The sequence below is a fragment of the Zootoca vivipara genome, chromosome 2, assembly GCF_965207765.1.
Source record: "Zootoca vivipara chromosome 2, rZooViv2.hap1.1, whole genome shotgun sequence".
NCBI lineage: Eukaryota > Metazoa > Chordata > Lepidosauria > Squamata > Lacertidae > Zootoca > Zootoca vivipara.
The window spans coordinates 118126277-118144752 of NC_142584.1; the positions used below are offsets into that span (position 1 = coordinate 118126277).

The 18476-nt window shown below is 45.6% G+C and overlaps 2 protein-coding genes across 2 annotated transcripts; one reads left to right on the plus strand and one right to left on the minus strand.

The window, feature by feature from the left end:
• Positions 1–4874: 4874 nt before the first annotated feature.
• Positions 4875–10347, plus strand: LOC118081376 (uncharacterized). Its single transcript, XM_088664159.1, has 2 exons — positions 4875–5456; positions 6677–10347. Exons 1-2 carry the CDS (start codon positions 5439–5441, stop codon positions 7892–7894), a joined length of 1236 nt encoding a protein of 411 aa, XP_088520285.1. The 5' UTR covers positions 4875–5438; the 3' UTR covers positions 7895–10347.
• Positions 10348–10353: 6 nt separating this feature from the next.
• On the minus strand, positions 10354–18139 carry LOC132591802 (vomeronasal type-2 receptor 26-like). Its single transcript, XM_060272241.2, has 6 exons — positions 17811–18139; positions 15610–15901; positions 13917–14720; positions 13127–13354; positions 11693–11819; positions 10354–11255 (listed from the first exon to the last, which is right to left on the minus strand). The coding sequence occupies exons 1-6, from the start codon at positions 18023–18025 to the stop codon at positions 10354–10356; spliced, it is 2568 nt and encodes an 855-aa protein (XP_060128224.2). The 5' UTR covers positions 18026–18139.
• Between the last annotated feature and the right edge of the window lie 337 nt (positions 18140–18476).

The window sequence follows — 18476 nt, forward strand, 5'->3', positions numbered from 1 at the left end:
ACCGAGGAGGAGTAGTAATGAAATAGGACATCCTATTTTGGGATATTTATTGGGATAAATGGTCAGGGGGCCCTTTACCTTTACCCTTTAATGGGACGTGGGTTGCACTGTGGTCTAAACCACTGAGCATAGGGCTTGCCAATCGGAAGGTCAGTGGTTTGAATCCATTGCTTTGCTCTGGTTCACCAGAAGTGGCTTAGTCATGCTGGCCACATGACCTGGAAGCTGTACGCCAGCTCCCTCGGCCAGTAAAGCGAGATGAGCGCTGCAACCCCAGAGTCGTCCACGACTGGACCTAATGGCCAGGGGCCCTTTACCTCTACCCTTTAAAACATCCTTATTTTCTTGGGATAAATGTTTACATTACAGTAATGTGGCTTAGATTCGTGGGGGATCCTGAAAGACAACAGTTCCGAGGGGATCTAGGAGTCCTGGTAGACCACAAACTTGACATGAGACAACAGTGTGATGCAGCAGCTAAAAAAGCCAATGCAATTCTGGGCTGCATCAATAGGAGTATAGCATCTAGATCAAGGAAAGTAATAGTACCACTGTATTCTGCTCTGGTCAGACCTCAGCTGGAGTACTGTGTCCAGTTCTGGGCACCACAGTTCAAGAAAGATACTGACAAGCTGGAACGTGTCCAGAAGAGGGCAACCAAAATGGTCAAAGGCCTGGAAACGATGCCTTATGAGGAACGGCTTAGGGAGCTGGGTATGTTTAGCCTGGAGAAGAGAAGGTTAAGGGGGGATGTGATAGCCATGTTCAAATATATAAAAGGATGTCATATAGAGGAGGGTGAAAGGTTGTTTTCTGCTGCCCCAGAGAAGCGGACACGGAGCAATGGATTCAAACTACAAGAAAGAAGATTCCACCTCAACATTAGGAAGAACTTCCTGACATTAAGAGTTGTTCGACAGTGGAATTTGCTGCCAAGGAGTGTGGTGGAGTCTCCTCCTTTGGAGGTCTTTAAGCAGAGGCTTGACAGGCATATGTCAAGAATGCTTTGATGGTGTTTCCTGCTTGGCAGGGGGTTGGACTGGTTGGCCCTTGTGGTCTCTTCCAACTCTATGTTCCTATGACTCTTCAGCTCCTTCTAGTTATCATATTCTGTGATGCTATGGCTCTTCAAAGGGGCAGTGGGGAGAAGGGGAAATGAAGGGGGAGAGCCCTGGATCTGGAGATCGCCAGCCCAAGGAGAGGAGGGTGGTGGAATATCTCTTTGTTGCGAACAGGGAAAACCATTGTATTTCAATCTTGCCTTTGAACCAAAGCTGTCTTCCAAGCAGCTCACATAAAATAAGCGGATAGAAGAGATAGATAGATAGATAGATAGATAGATAGATAGATAGATAGATAGATAGATAGATAGATGATAGATATAATGGCGAGGGAGAACACCATTTAGGGTTGTCGTAAGTCACTTTTCCAAGCCCCAAACCCGCATCCCAACTCCGGTCTACTCTGCAGGGCTGTTGTAACGGGGACACCATACGTCACAGCCCTGCCTCCCCCACGTTGGGAAATGGGTGGGGAAATGACCGGATCCCCCTCCTGGGAAGGGATGAAAAGAGATTAAGGACTTTTTGGGAGGTGGGGGGGGTCTCTTTCCCTGCCGCCTCCAGGGATCGAACCTGGGAGATTATCAGGAAAGAAACAGGATATTCAGAGCTTGTTTGAAAGGAGGAGAATTTGTGTCTTCTGGGAGGGAGGGGGGCGTCACTCATTCCTCCCCAAGGGTCAGTGAGCTCCGCTTCCTAGAGAGGCAGGAAGGATAGGAGGGGGCCTCCATCCACATTCCCGGAAGAGGAGCAGGTCTGCAAAGGAGGAGGAAAAAGAGGTGCAAAATATATATATATTGAGGTGCAAAATATATATATATAAGAGGTGCAAAATATATATATATATATAGATATATATATATCTATATATATTGTGGGGGGCGGGAGAGAGATAAAGATGCGCTTTTCCTCCCCCCCCCCCCGAATCTGCAAACAGGACTGTTGGGAAGGGAGGTCAGGATTTGGGGCGGGGGGGGGGGAATGAAAGGCAAGTAAGGGATTTCCCCCTCCCTCTCCTTTCTGTGGATCAGTCGAGCGGGGGAGGGGCTGATTCAGGCCCTGCTGGGATAAAGGAGTCCCTCCCCCAGAGGGAAAGGAAATGGGAAGAGAAGAGCGAGCAAGGGAGGGGGGAGCAGGGAGGACAAAGAGATAGAGCTGTGGGGGGAGGGAGGGAGGAAAGGGGGCAGAGACCCACCCCCCAAGAACAACTCCCTTCCTGGGCGCTATCTGAACAGGCCCCGATCCATGCAATCCTGCTGCAGATCGGGGACCCTCCATTCGCAGGGTTCTCATTGCAAGCCCCTCCCCCCAAAAGAAATCAGCCTTCCTGCCTTTTACTATGGGGGTTCAGGGGGGCCTTTCTGCAGAGGGAGCACCGGCAGGGTTTGCATTGCAAGGTCTCCTTTGCAGCGCAAGGAGATGCTCAGCTGTCAAGAGGTGCTCAGCTCCCCTGCTCCCCCCCCCCCCGCCAGGACCCCCATCCCCAAGCAGGGCTGGGACTTGAAGCGAGGCCTCCATTCCGCATCCCTCTGCATGTTCTGGGTTCCCCCTGGCAGGCATCTCTGGGGCAAGGCTTGGTGGGTCCCTCTTGTCTAGAGCGGGTGGGGGGGGCAAACTTTTGTCAAAGAGAGCCAGATTTAATGAAGTGAAGATGCATAAGGGCAGACCAAAGTTGCTGACCTTTTTTAGAACTCAGAGAGATTAGGGCCTCAAAAGGTCCATGGAGAGGTAGGCTAGATTGGGAGAGAATTGGTGGGCAGGGCGAAGGGGGAGCCGGCCAGGGAAACCTCTGGGCGAAGGGCAGACTGGGGGGTCGGTGGAGGGCAGAGGAAGTTGGGGGGCAGAGGGAGGGAGGGAGGGAAGCATCCATGGAGGTGGAATCGAAGCCAGCATTGGCAGGAGGTGGGGAAAGAGAGAGAGAGAGAGAGACTTGGGGGCTGCCTGCCTTGACTTCTCCCTCCTGCCCAGGAATCTCCTTTGAGTAGACCACGGAGAGATCCCTGAACAGGAGGCCTGATCCACCCACCCTCTCCTCCCTTGAAGCTCAGTCCTTGCCCTGCCAGAAGTCCCAGGTCAGCTCCTGCTTGGGGCGCTGGGGGCTCTTATAGGGAATCTAACCATGGGGGGGGGAGAGAGGAAAGGGAGGAAGCCCACTTTATTCTTTCCGCCCTTTGAGGCTTCTGTCTTGGCAACTACAGTCTCACCCACATGCCCGTGTTTCTGGGGAGAAGCATCTAAAGGGTTCCTACCCAGAGATACCTGTGCCCAACTCCTCTCCATTCTACCAGGTTTCCATTATTGCCACTGTATCAGTTCTCATGCCTGTGGGATTTAAGGGATTGGAAAGATTGCTAATGGTCCCCCCCCCCCACCTGTGTAATTATTACTACAATTGCTATTTTTATTTATTTATTGAATCCCTCCTCAAACATAAATACATATCCACCTGTGGATTTGTAGTCAGTGGTACATCTGGCCCAATATGCATCAATATACCCAAACTTTTCAGGATTACTAACATCTGGCAACCTCCATTTACTATTCATTGTGCCCTTCAAATACCGTACCCCCCTTTTCACACCCACACAGTCCTGTTCAGGGGGGGGGGCATTTACCTTCCTGCTAATAATTCCCACAGCATTAACTAAGTCAGGTTTCCAAGTGGTACCAAGATACAAAAGTCTACCAATTGCTGACCTGTATTCTATGTTGTCAGGTAATGGTTTCAAATCCTGCTGATTCTTTAAGAAGTCAGTAGCCATGGGCGTTGCAACTGGGAGTGCATCTTGCATTTGCAAATTCTGGATAAGGATCTTTTGCCGTTGATTTGGAATAAATGACCCATCTTCTTTTCTTTCAACTTGGATTCCGAGGTAGTTCTGGATCTTTCCCAGTTCCTTGACCTCAACTTCTTTACTTAGGTGTTTCACAATCTGTGCATAGTCTCATTTGCTGTGGCAAGAATCGAGTCATCAGCAAAAGCTAAAATGTATGAAAAATAAATGGTCCATTTCTGATTCCAGGCTCTAGCATCAAGTCCATGAAGTCCCTTTTGCAGTTTGCTCACTAAATGTCCCTCATGTGGTTTCATAAAACCTCTGAAATTTCACCCTGAAGAAAGGCACTTGCAATGTCAATGTGCCTCATTTCCATTTGCTTGGCGGCTGCAATGCTCAAAAGCATTCTTACGCTGCTGTACCTCACAGTTGGCGCAAAGACTTCAAAATTATTTTTATTAAATTTTCCAATTAAAACACATCAAATCACATTGAAATGATTCCCAATTACATTTTATATTAGACATCCAAATTAATTATACAATTCCAATTAAAGAAAACATTCCAATTATAGCCAATTATATTTAATTTTTCGGACTCCCATGCCTCAGATTTCCAGAGCTCCCTGCTAATCACTAATACCAATTGCTTTTTAAAATTTGTCCCTTATTAAACAGCCTCTGATATAAACTTCACGTATTTTCCAAATCTACAATCCTTTTTTTGGCCTCTGAGTCTATGTTGCAAGCCGGATGTTATCCAAATATTTTCTGTCTCTGTGTGGACTTTGTCTTTAAACTCCCTCTGTTCGCTGGCCCCTAATACCATTTAAATCATAAATTATGTGTGAGGAGTATCAGAGCTAGCAGCTAAAGGGTTAAGCAGCTTGCTGTGTGACGTCTGGCCACTGGGAGGAGGGAGCAGGGGGGGATTACGTTACATGTTACATACGGGAATCTGTTCTCTTTGTTCTCTGTGTGCTGTAATTAGGTTTCGTTTTTGCAATCTGCTCGCCGCTCGCCAGGATTTATAATGTGTAAATAAAAGACTTTAGCTTAGAGGAAAGAATAGTCCTCTGTGATTTATTTGTGTGTTGCCCTCTGTGGTCAACATACCTTCCGCTGTGAAGGAGAAAATTCTGCATTTCTTTGCCAGGAGTGGCACAGATAAGGAAGCGTGCTTGGACTGTTGTAATGTTTTGGCAAAGCTCTAATGAGGCAATAAATTACTCATTAGAAAAACTTCAGATTATGTCCAAATTCCACTCCATGGCTCCTCCAAAAATAGAATTGCAGCTTTTCCAGCGGAGATTCAGCCAGTCAAATATTATCACTCCTCTTGAAATACCGATTGGCTTCTTCCCCGCCTTTAGCTGCATTCCATTCCAGAGCCATCTTCTCTTAATTACGAACTGCGACACAGATCTTAAATCCTCATTAAAGTCTCAAATCTTGAAGCATCTCAACCAGGACCAGGATTTTAAGGGAGGTTTTTGCAAAATTGTCAAGATATATATAATTCCTCCATTTTCATATTTGTTTATATTCCATGTCCACACAGTTTATCCTTTCTATTTTCCTGCTGCTCTAGATCAAGTCCGATGTTCCGTCCAGGAAAGGTATTTGATATATTATATAAGAAAAAACAAAAAAGGTTGCACTTCCCTGTAAGGCGTCTCGGATTCTCCAGATAATCCATCTTCATTCCTTTCCTGCGATGTTCCCTCTTATCTCTCAGTGGCCGTAATTCAAATAGTTTTCTCTGCTACTCAGGGCTGTGTCCATAAGCAATAAATTTTCACTCATCATCTGAGGCATGCCCAAAACTTTCCTCTAATTAAAATTACAAGTAATGGGACCCATGTTCCTGTTGGGTGGCTTCCAGGAGTGCACTCCAATGGGTGCTCAGCCCAGACCCCACCCCACCCCCGCAGGGTCCGGGTGGGTTAAGGGGCATCTGCGGGCCAGCGGCCCCTCCCGTCATCCCGGGAGGGGTAAGGGAGGCTGCTTACTCCCAAGACAGTCACCGAAAAACACCGTTGAAGCGGAGCTGATGGTATTGTCCACCATTCCCTCCAGCACATGGGCGGAGTCTGGCGCAAAGACTTCATCATAATCTTCCCCATAGCGTTGAGAAAAGCCTTGCGCTGCACTTCCTCTTCTGCCCCTTTCTTAATCTGAAACACCCACTTCCTTCGTATGGCCTTCTTACCGGGAGGTAGGTCAGAAAGGGTCCAGGTCTTCTTCTGATGAAGTACAACATCTCCTTCTGTGTGGCCTTCCTCCAAAGAGAGGCTTCTGCAGTTGGCATCTCCTCCCAGGTAGAAGGTTCTTCAGAATAGAAATTGTGTGGCGGCGGCAGCGGGAGGCTCCATTAGCTAAAGTGGTACCTCAGATTAAGAATGATTTCAGGTTAAGAACGGACCTCCAGAACGAATTAAGTTCATAACCTGAGGTACTACTGTAGCTTCCAAGACTTCTCTTGCTTCTAGAAGCACTAATGTTGCTTCCAGTGCACAAAATTGTATTAATTTAACTTAGGACCCTGATGAATAGTGGGCAGGTTCATGGACATAGAGCAGCCCCCTTTCCTATGAGAAACCACTTTTTTAAATAAAAAGTAAACTCCACAGTTCAAGCGTCTTCTAAGATAATGCTGCTTCCTTAACGCTGATTAAGGGTTATGAAAGGCTGATGATGCATTACAATTATTTAACATTATTTCATTTGCCTTTCTTAAAAATCTGGAACATATGGAGGGCAGGAGAGAATGTATGAGATGTTATAATAAGAGCAGATGTTGATTGATGTGTGTAATATTCCTTTGTTTTCTTCCTAGAAAACAAATAGGATTTCCTCCCCCCTTCACCCTCCAAAGGCGACAATGGAGAAGGCCGTCAGAAATCTGGGGGGGCATTTCAATGCAAATAATGAAGAAGCTGTTAAAAAACCATTTAAATGCATGGAGTGCGGAAAGAGCTTCAGTCAGAGTGGACACCTTAGAATTCATCAACGGACTCACACGGGGGAGAAACCATTTCAATGCATGGAGTGTGGAAAGAGCTTCAGTCAGAGTGGACATCTTAGAATTCATCAACGAACTCACACGGGGGATAAACCATTTAAATGCATGGAGTGTGGAACGAGCTTCAGTCAGAGTGGAAATCTTAGAATTCATCAACAGACTCACACAGGAGAGAAACCATTTAAATGCATGGAATGTGGAAAGGGCTTCACAGAGGGTGGAAAACTTAGAATTCATCAACGGACTCACACGGGGGATAAACCATTTAAATGCATGGAGTGTGGAACGAGCTTCAGTCAGAGTGGAACACTAAGAATTCATCAACGGACTCACACAAGAGAGAAACCATTTAAATGTATGGAGTGTGGAAAGAACTTCACTTATAGTGGAGCACTAAGAAATCATCAACGGACTCACACTGGGGAGAAACCATTTAAATGTATGGAGTGTGGAAAGAGCTTCAGTAGGAGTGGACATCTTAGAATTCATCAACGAACTCACACGGGGGATAAACCATTTAAATGCATGGAGTGTGGAAAGAGCTTCACGGAGAATGGAACACTAAGAATTCATCAACGGACTCACACTGGGGAGAAACCATTTAAATGTATGGAGTGTGGAAAGAACTTCCCTTATAGTGGAGCACTAAGAATTCATCAACGGACTCACACTGGGGAGAGACCATTTAAATGTATGGAGTGTGGAAAGAGCTTCAGTAGGAGTGGACATCTTAGAATTCATCAACGAACTCACACGGGGGATAAACCATTTAAATGCATGGAGTGTGGAAAGAGCTTCAGTAGGAGTGGACATCTTAGAATTCATCAACGGACTCACACTGGGGAGAAACCATTTACATGTATGCAGTGTGGAAAGAGCTTCTGTATGGGTGGGCAACTGAATTCACATCATCGAACACACACAGGGGAGAAACCTTATAAATGTATGGAGTGTGGAAAGAGCTTCAGTCAGAGTGGAAGTCTTACAAAACATCAACAAATTCATACTGGGGAGAAACCATATAAGTGTTAGGGAAGTGGATAGAGGTTCAGTTGTAGTGGAAGTCTTACAAATCCCCTAAAGACTCTGAGGGGTAAGAGCTCTAGGAGTGGAAACTCTACAAGCCATGAATTAACTCAAAGAAGGGAAATGGTTTAAATAGAAGGATTGCAGATTCTGCTTTGGTTATTATGGAACGCTTTTTAAAGTGTAGAACCTCTTTCTCTCTGAATGGACACTTTCCTTCACGTAAGTGACAGGAATTCCATCTTAAAGGCATGCAGCGTATGTGAGCTTCTGTTGTTTGTATGTAACATTGTCTAGACATGTTTTTAAAGTAATGAGGGTAACATTTCACAATAGTAAGCATAATATAATATTGAATGTACTGTTCGATAGGGAGGGGGAGTGTGTGAGTCTGGAGTGTTGCTTCTGAATGAGGACGGACTGAGAGTGAGCTGGTTTTGGTGTTTGGGGGAGGGAGTTGGAAATGTTTCTACAGTGGTACCTCTATTTACGAATGTTTCTACTTACGAACGGAGCTCCGTCCGCCATCTTGGATGCGGTTTAGATAGGATTTTTTCTAGATAGGGTTGCTTCTACTTACAATTTTTTTTCTCCCAATGCATTCCTATGGGATTCGACTTGCAAATTTTTTCGACTTGTGTGTTCGGAACGCATTAAATTCGTAAGTAGAGGTACCACTGTATAGGAATAGCAGCATCACTCCCACTGTTATAATTGCATGAAGACACAGAAAGACTGAAAGCACCTCCTTATATGCCCAAGGTAATTTTGAGCCCCTCATCTATTCTTTTGATTTATAGATATACTAGCTGGCCCTGCCACGCGATGCTGTGGCTTAGTCTTTGAAATGCAAAACAATGAAAAGGTAAACAACTGTGAAGAGCAAATATTTAAATGTATATGCACCAACAACCTTTACATATACAACGGGATTAAAAATGTTTACAAATGTTTACAACATCTCATGGTCGAAGTATTAAAAATCCAGTATAAGGTGCAATAATCAAGACTCCCCTGTAAGCCCCACTGTGGCTTAGTTTGTGAAATGGGCCCTCAAAGTCCCCCTTCAGAGTCCCCTGTAGGCCCCACTTTGGCTGAGTCTCTTATATGGTCCCTCAGAGTCCCCCTTCAGAGTCCCCTGTAGGCCCCACTGTGGCTTAGTCTCTTAAATGGGCCCTCAGAGTCCCCCTTCAGACTCCCCTATAGGCCCCACTGTGGCTTAGTCTCTTAAATGGGCCCTCAGAGTCCCCTGTAGGCCCCACTGTGGCTTAGTCTCTTAAATGGGCCCTCAAAGTCCCCCTTCAGACTCCCCTGTAGGCCCCACTGCGGTTTTGTATGTGAAATGGGCCCTCAGAGTCCCCCTTCAGACTCCCCTATAGGCCCCACTGTGGCTTAGTCTCTTAAATGGGCCCTCAAAGTCCCCCTTCAGACTCCCCTGTAGGCCCCACTGTGGCTTAGTCTCTTAAATGTGCCCCCCAGAGTCCCCCTTCAGACTCCCCTGTAGGCCCCCTGTGGCTTAGTCTGTGAAATGGGCCCTCAGAGTCCCCCTTCTGACTCCCCTGTAGGCCCTAAATGGGCCTTCAAAGTCCTCCTTCAGACCCCCCTGTAGGCCCCACCTAAATTATAAATAATGAAGGCACCAGCCGAACCTCCCTGGGGAGGGTATTCCACAAATAAGGAGCCATCACAGAAAAGGCCTGTTCTCTTGTTGCCACCCTCTGGACCAGGCATCCCCAAACTGCAGCCCTCCAGATGTTTTTGCCTACAACTCCCATGATCCCTAGCTAACAGGACGAGTGGTCAGGGATGATGGGAATTGTAGTCCAAAACATCTTAAGGGCCAAAGTTTGGGGATGCCTGCTCTGGACCTTTCCTGGAGGAGCCACACGAAGAAGGGCTTCAGATGATGATCTCTGGGTCCAGATAGGTTCATAGGAGAGAGTGGTCCATGAAGTATTGTGATCCTGAGCTGTTTAATGCTCAGTATCATCACTTAAGGCTGTAAGTCCTCATCTCTCCACTCTTCCTCTGATTAAGGGATTCCCTTTCAAATTCGCTGCCAAGCTACTTCTGTCCAGTTTCTCCCTCCCCCACCAGGGAAAAAGGAGCATCTATCTTCTGACATGCTTGTGACGAGTAAATTAGACAGTGGCCTGACCCCACACATTTCATCGACAGCCCATCAGCTGAACAGGGTTTAAGAAAGAAATATTTTAAAGTCAAATCTATCCGCATAACTGGAAATTTTGAGAATAAGAGGCTTCATTTAGTTAACATCATAATTTAATGGTGAATAAAGGCCTCAGGTCCAGTTTGTGGCATCTCAACTTAAGAGAACTGCTTGCTAAAAAGGGCAGCTAACACGAACATCAAAAAATAATCTCTTCAATCTTAAAAAGAAGAAGAGTAATTTCGTTGTTCCCGCAAGGGGACAATGAAAATAAAGATATCTTAAATAAGATGTCTCACTTCGATTTCATTGTGACATGCTCCTTCGTATTCAGATCAGCTCTCAGCACAATAATGTAGCACTTGGGAATGAAGATGCAGCCCAGAAGCCCAGCACTGGAGGCCAAGATGGAGAAGACCTGCACAGCTACCATGTATTTGCCCTTTGTACTCAGGTAGGTAGGAACAAAAGACACCCAAACACTGCAGAAGACCAGCATGCTGAAGGTGATCAGCTTGGCTTCATTGAAGGACCCAGGCAGTTTCCTGGCTAGGAAAGCCACTGTGAAGCAGATGGCAGCCAGGAAGCCCATATAGCTGAGGGAACCATAAAACATGGCAGCAGACCCTTCATTACATTGCAGGATAATCTCTGTAGGCTGGGAGTGCATGTCAGAGACTGGGAATGGGGTAGAGGTCCCCAGCCAGATGGTGCAGATGAGAACTTGGACACTAGAGCAGGCAATGACAATGGAGTTGGCCAGACTTTTCCCAAGCCATCTTCTAACCTTGTTCCCTGGCTTTGTAGCCAGGAAGGCCAGCACCACCGTGATGGTTTTTGCCAACATAGAAGAAACAGCAACAGAGAAGATGATGCTGAAGGCTGTTTGACGGAGAAGGCAGGTCGCTTTCCTTGGGCGGCCGATGAAGAGGAAGGAGGACAAAAAGGAAAGCAGAAGGGAGAAGAGGAGGATATAGGAGAGGTCTCGGTTATTGGCTTTGACTATGGGAGTTTCCATGTATCTAACAAAGATGGCGAAAACAAAGCCCATGGTTAAGGAGAGGAATAGGGCAAAGGAAGCCAATGTGATCCCCAAAGGTTCTTCATAGGCAAGAAAGGTGATAACCTTGGGGACACATTGATTTTGGTGCTCGTTTGGGTGCTGATCTTCTGGACATGTGGTGCAATAGTCTGCATCTGAAAGGAAGAGGAGAGCGTTCAGTAGTCCTAACATGAAGCTTAGAACCATAATATTACGTGTTCTGCTACATTCCAAAATATATACGCTTGAAAGTACAGTTCAACTGTGGAACGAACTCTCTTGGAAGTTTGTGGGCTCCCCTTCCTTAAAGGTTTTCAAGCAGAGGTTGGATGGCCATCTGCCATGGATGCTTTAGTTGAGCTTCCTTTAGTTGCAGGGGTTTGGACTCGGGGTCCCTTCTAACTCTGATTCTATTATTCTCCTTGTGCCTTTTTACATTTACATTTTGTTTATATAGCAAATTCCCTCTCTAATCCCCCTTCTCTTTATTCCCTGTATTTTCTGATGGTTTTCAACATGCTGGCCTCTTAGATCTCTGAGTAAATCTCTTCATATTCTCCCAAGGAATGCCCTTCCCCTCTACGTCACCCACCTTCTTGAGTGGAGATTGTCCCTTCAGCACACAGTGCACAAGCATAGCAGCAAACCGGTTGTCCTTCTTGAACTACCTTGGCATATCCAGGGCGACAGCTTTCAGTACACCTGGCACAAGGCACAATCTGGCAATTAAGCGAAGGAGCATCAAGGGGAAAGGGTTAGAGATGTGGAATTGAGCCATGAGGTGTGGAGGGACCCTAAACCCCCCCCCCAGGTAAATACTGCTGATGCACAAGTACGGTATCTAGTTTAGAAACAACTTTTGCTGCTCCAACAATGGCAGAGCAAAGGATGAAGGAAATATCAGAGGCCTGATAGGACAGGAAACAGGTGTTAAGAAAAGGGAATCTGTGCAGTTTTTATTGGCACTGGGTAGAGGGCACTGAGCCAGAGGGTGATTGATGACTTTATGCAGAAAAATGTCTGGATGTCGGAGCATGGAAACTTCATTAAAAATGTTAAACAAGGATGGTCAGGGATGCATGTTATTGGTTATTGTTACAGCATTTTTCATCACCAATCAAATCAGGATGCCACTGGGATCTTGCAGATTTATATCATATAGAGTTACAGTAGTACCTCGGGTTACAGACACTTCAGTTTACAGACTCTGCTAACCCGGAAGTAGTACCTCAGGTTAAGGACTTTGCTTCAGGATGAGAACAGAAATCGTGTGGCAGCGGCGCGGCGGCAGCAGGAGGCCCCATTAGCTAAAGCGGTATCTCAGGTTAAGAACAGTTTCAGATTAAGAACGGACCTCCGGAATGAATTAAGTTCTTAACCAGAGATACCACTGTAATACTATTCACTCTCACAAAAAAACCCATTATTTGCCCTTGTTTATTTTCACAAATTTAAAATGCTTTTAAAAAGGGCTTTAAAGTGACTCATGGGGAAACTAGGTTGGGGACAGTGTATGGGACCCAACCCCACTCCAGCATGCAGTTTGAGCTCCAGCTTGGTGGGAAATTACCAAATTTTCCAGTTCAAATCAATTTCCCCAACACTGTAGAGTTTATGGTGCGAATTTGGGTGGGGCAGGTGAGGCCTAGATTATAGTCTGCATATGAATAAAATAAAATAATTTACAGCATCATATAGAGGGCCTTCTCGGTGGTGGCGCCTGCCCTGTGGAATGCCCCCCCATCAGATGTCAATGAGAAAAACAGCTACCAGACTTGTAGAAGACATCTGAAGGCAGTCCTGTTTAGGGAGGCTTTTAATGTTTAATTGTTTTATTTCATTTTTCTGTTGTAAGCTGCCCAGAGTGGCTGGGGAAACCCAGCCAGATGGGCGGGGTATAAATAATAAATTATTATTATTATTATTATTATTATTATTATTATTATTATTATTATAGATAAACCCTGTAAATAATTTGGGTTTAATAAATCTCAGCGGGAAAGAAGCACATAAAAAATTCATTTACCTCTTTAAACTGCAAGGGCCACACAATGGCTTCTGTGTTAATGGTGAGCTTTAAATGTGAGGCTGCCTGTCTCTCTAAGCTCCCGACTTTCACTCTGCCTTGAGACTTATTGGGAAACAGCACCCAGTTCACAATATCATAGTCAGCTGCCAGCTCTCCATTCTCATCCGAATACAATCCGCTCCTGGAGGTGTTAAACAACTGGATGTTTCTTAAGAAAGGGTGGAGCTGAACTGACAGGAGAAAAAACATAACTGAGAAAACATGGAAGTCTATTGGATACTTGATCTCTTTTCACTTTTCACTCTGGTCTCCTCCAAATTAGGGCTAGTGCACTTCTGGACTCACAGGAATAATGTTGTTGGCTTTTGACAGTCACAGCTGAGCTGCATTCTTTACAATATATATATATATATATATATATATATATATATATATATATATATATATATATATATATAGTTTTATTGGATTTTACATTTTTATCATATTCCAACATATCAGATCATCAAAATTAACAAGATACCCCCCCCAAAAAAAAACAGAAGAGGAAGTTTAGGGAAGTAGGGGTGTGTGTGGAGAATTGGGGGAAAGCTGAGTTGCATTCTTAATTTATCACTAGAGAATGATGACTGAACCATGGAATGTCTTCCGATGTCACCAAGGCAAGCCAAATAGCATAGGAGAAATACAATTTAGATATCCCTTGGAAATGCTGGCACGGGTGAGGCAATTGGATTGGATTGGATTCTGGGTGCAGGACCAGGATTCAAGGGGTGGGGAGGAATACCTGCCATGGCTGCAGTCGTTCAAGTCCCAACCTGTCCCCTCTACCCATCATCAACACCTGCTTGGATCTGGAAGAATAGGCAGAATTTAAGGCAAGTGCCACGGCTTTGACACTGCTGTAAGTAGTGTAGCTGTCTTGTGACAGGGCCCTTTCAACCTCCTCTTGGGGAAGAACCTTCAGTTTCTCTTTCTCTGTGCATCTTATCCAACCTTTCATGGGCAATACAGCCTCCGAACATAAACAATGAAATGATTCATCCCAGAACTGTAGTGTTATGCCAGACCGTGGCTTATAGTAGTCATATTTTGTCCATTTTCTAGTCTTCATTATGAAAGACAAAGAACCGTGGATATACATGAAGGTATTAATACCATAAGATAAGTTCATGTTGATGTCCTGAAAAGCTGTTGTGATCCAGACTTTCCCCCAAGTTTGTACCTTCTTAAGTATCCTTTGTACCATGATGATTGGGTCAAATCTATTGGAAGCGTCCCCATAGTAGACAAATACATTGACTTTTCTCCGCGTAACAGGTGGCTCACTCAGTATTGAAATTTGATACAGAGTCCTTTGCTGTATTTTTTCTGAGAAGGCAACACAGATTCCACTGCTGATCATCATAGGTGTTAAGGAACTTAAGAACCTTTCTCCACTGTCATTGTCTGGAGCAAAAAGGCCAATCCATGTCCATCTGAAATGCAGGAGCAACTTGACAATCCCCCAGTACTGAATTTCTTCTTTGGGAACCATTTGGTAGGCAAAAGGGAAGTGAGTTTTATCAGTAAGAGCAAAGCCATAACTGACCTAGCGAGGAAAGGAAGAATATCAGATATATGTTAATAACAAGCAAAAAAAGGGACTGACTTGACGAGGAGAAGGCTATCCATGATTACTAGCCGCAAGGGCCATGTTCTCCCTCCACTGTTGAAGGCACCATGGTCTTGAAAGCCAGTTGTTGGGAATCAAAAGTGGGAAAAGTGGCTTTTTCACTCAGACTGCACTTGCAGACTTCCCAGAAGTGGCTTCTGCTTGGCTGAAAATGGGATGCTAGACTAGATGGACTTATAGGCTAAACCAGCTTCAGGGTGTTTCTATCAGGCTATTATAAATCACTAGCTGGCCCGCCACGCATTGCTGTGGCTCATCCCTGTGATTGGCCCCACCCTCTCCCAAGCCATGACCTTTCCCGCCCCCTCCTCCCCTCATCTCCCACCCAGGAGAGCCCCCACCTCTACTCGGCCTAGTCTGCAAAGCCGAGCTGAGATGTTGTGGAGAGAGAAAATTTCCTACCTGCAGTACCAGTGTAGTCGCCACTAGAGGCCGCTGTTGTGCAACATCTCCTGTGCTCCCAGAATCCCCGGCTGTCTGAGTTTTGTGTTCGGAAACAGTGGGTTTTACCTGCTTTACCTGCCGTAGGTTTGACATCTGTCTACACAAACGGTACGCAAACCATCGGATATTACGGTAGCATGTGACGTTGTGTCCAAATTTGAACGCAATCAGTCAAGCGGTTGCGGAGAAAGGCCATAAAACACAAACATGGACCTTTTACATTTATATATATATATATAGATTTTAGGAGAATCCAAAAATGGAGAGTCCTAGAGTCGAAGGGGAGCTCAGAGGTCCCTCCAATGCAGGAAATCCACCACTGTAGCTTCCCTGATTGGTGACCATCCTAGTCCCTACCTACTTGTGGGATTTTGAAGATGCCCGACATGCTAGAAACATGGGTAGAAATGTCCGATCCAGCCCCTTCAATAACAGCCAAGAGGTTCTTGCGTCTTCCACAGTTGTAGTTTGGAATATTGCTTTCCCCACCACAATATCCATCTAGCATTGCATTGGAAACCACTCTGCCATCGAAATAGGTTTCAAAGAGGTTGTAGCCCAAAGTGGTGTTGGGTAGAATTGAAGGATCCAGATTAATCTCCTGAACAGCAAGCAAAAAAGACAGGATGTGCCAGTACTTCTGTTCTGAGATACTGCAAAGCATTAAATACAGCAGTTGTGACAGGCTGCTTGTGGCTACTCTTGAGTAACGACGCTCCACACTTGCTTGTCTTGAAGGTGTTTTTATTGTGCATCTTATTTACAGTGCAAAGAGTCTGGAAAACATATCTGCTTAGTCCGAGTCAGAACCTCGCAATGGGTTCTTTCTGTTTCGCGCCCAACATAACAGCTTGGGAACCCCAAAGCGCCTCCCTCTCGCCCTATGGGGTGCCGTGCGCCTCAATTCAGGCGTCCGGGGGGGGGGGGAGGGCCATCCTTATGACTGCTCTCCTGTCATTTCCTCCCCAGCTGCTTCCTTCCCTACTCGGTGTTGAGGCTCTCTCATGCTGTCAGAGCCTCTTCCCCCCCTCTCTCTACTTCCTGATTCCTGTAATCTGATCCGCTACTGGACTTGCTGCTCTGAGAGGAACTCGACCTGATGAGGGGGGGCTGTTCCCTATAAGCCCTCCCCCTTACAATGCGCCTCGAAGCAGTGCATCCTCAAATAATTGTTCCTATGTTTTATTGGGGGACAAATACAGAATCATAGAATCATAGAGTTGAAAGATACCACAAGGGCAGGAAACACCATCAAAGCATTCCTGACATATGGCTGTCAAGCCTCCGCTTAAAGACCTCCAAAGAAGGCCCTGGTTGCAAGTTGGATATTAATTTGCCACTTCCCAAAAACATTGGAGAGTTTATAGTTTGGGATAGAAGGTCCGCAGCTTTCAAAGAACAGAACCAAATTTATTTCAGAAGTTTGCGATATGCTTGGAAGCTGATCAAAGGATGTTATAGATTTCCCGGGTTCCACTTAACTGGGAGTGACCTCCAGTTTGCTTATTGGGATTTACTTCTAAGTGGCTGACCAAAGAGTAATGTAACTTTCACCCTTTGTTATGGGCAATGGAGTCCTTAGCTGAAGGAAACCCCCAGATGGCCTTAAAGACTTCTTGAGCCATTTCCCTGCATCTCCCTTCTGTCAGTGAAATTCACTGACAGCCACAGCAGTGAGGGGGGTGTCTTAAGGATGTGGTGGGTTTATGCTTGGCACTAGAGAAGAAATCTTCAGTCTGCAGTGCCTTCTCCTTAGCAGGGTATAGATTGCTAGATGCAATTCTGGGCTGCATCGATAGGAGTATAGCATCTAGATCAAGGGAAGTAATAGTACCACTGTATTCTGCTCTGGTCAGACCTCACCTGGAGTACTGTTTCCAGTTCTGGGCACCACAGTTCATGAAGGATACTGACAAGCTGGAACGTGTCCAGAGGAGGGCAACCAAAATGGTCAAAGGCCTGGAAACGATGCCTTATGAGGAACGGCTTAGGGAGCTGGGTATGTTTAGCCTGGAGAAGAGAAGGTTAAGGGGTGATATGATAGCCATGTTCAAATATATAAAAGGATGTCATATAGAGGGGGGAGAAAGGTTGTTTTCTGCTGCTCCAGAGAAGTGGACACGGAGCAATGGATTCAAACTACAAGAAAGAAGCTTCCACCTAAACATTAGGAAGAACTTCCTGACAGTAAGAGCTGTTCGGCAGTGGAATTTGCAACCAAGGAGTGTGGGGGAGTCTCCTTCTTTGGAGGTCTTTAAGCAGAGGCTTGACAGGCATATGTCAAGAATGCTTTGATGGTGTTTCCTGCTTGGCAGGGGGTCGGACTGGATGGCCCTTGTGGTCTCTTCCAACTCTATGAGTCTATGACTCTATGACTCTAAGGTTGCATATATCATTAACAAAAAAACAAAAACAAAAATAAATCTCTCTGAGAGAACCTCTGTCTCCTCACTCTCAATACATAAGGTGAGCCACATCTGGGACACTAACTCATGAAAGTTATGAACAGCTAACTGATTTGATGTTTTCCCCCCAGCAATCAGGTGGTATGCAGTTACTTACTCGTTAATCATGGTTAACGGGGGCTGAGAGAAGTTGTATGGTTTAAATAAAGCAGTTTTGGGTGAGATGATCCCACAAATGAGATGGTCCCCCGGCTTGTAATAATTCACTGGTTCATTTCGAAGCCGCATCAGATTCCCAGAGCATTTCCTCGCCTGAGTCCCACAGACGGCCTCGGGCAAAAGCAGCAGCACTAGCAGCAAAAGTGATATCATCCTAGCAGTCACCGTGACAAACAGTGACTTCAGTGGCCCACCTGGGCTCTAGCCACGGATTTAGAGCTAAAGCTAGCGACAAAAAGCTTCCCACCTCCACAGTCCCTGCCTGCCCTGAACCTCAGGCCAGTCTCTCAGTGATGCTTAATATTTTGAGAAGCATTTGTGGCATCATTCTTCTTCTTACAAGATGTTGACTCATTTTCTCCTTGATTCTGAAGTTTAGATTATTGGTCTCAGGGGGAATCCCACAAGATTTGGTGTGAGTAGAGGAATACACCACTATGATTTTGATAATTATATGGGGGAAGAAGTTTTCTGTCTGCAACCTCGTGGGTTCTCTGCTTGGCTCCCTGGGCAGGTGCAGAGCTGGAGAGAAAACATGTTTTCGAGAAATCACCAACGGGGTTTCAGGGTCGAGATGGGCCAGTGGACCTGGCAAACTTTGCAA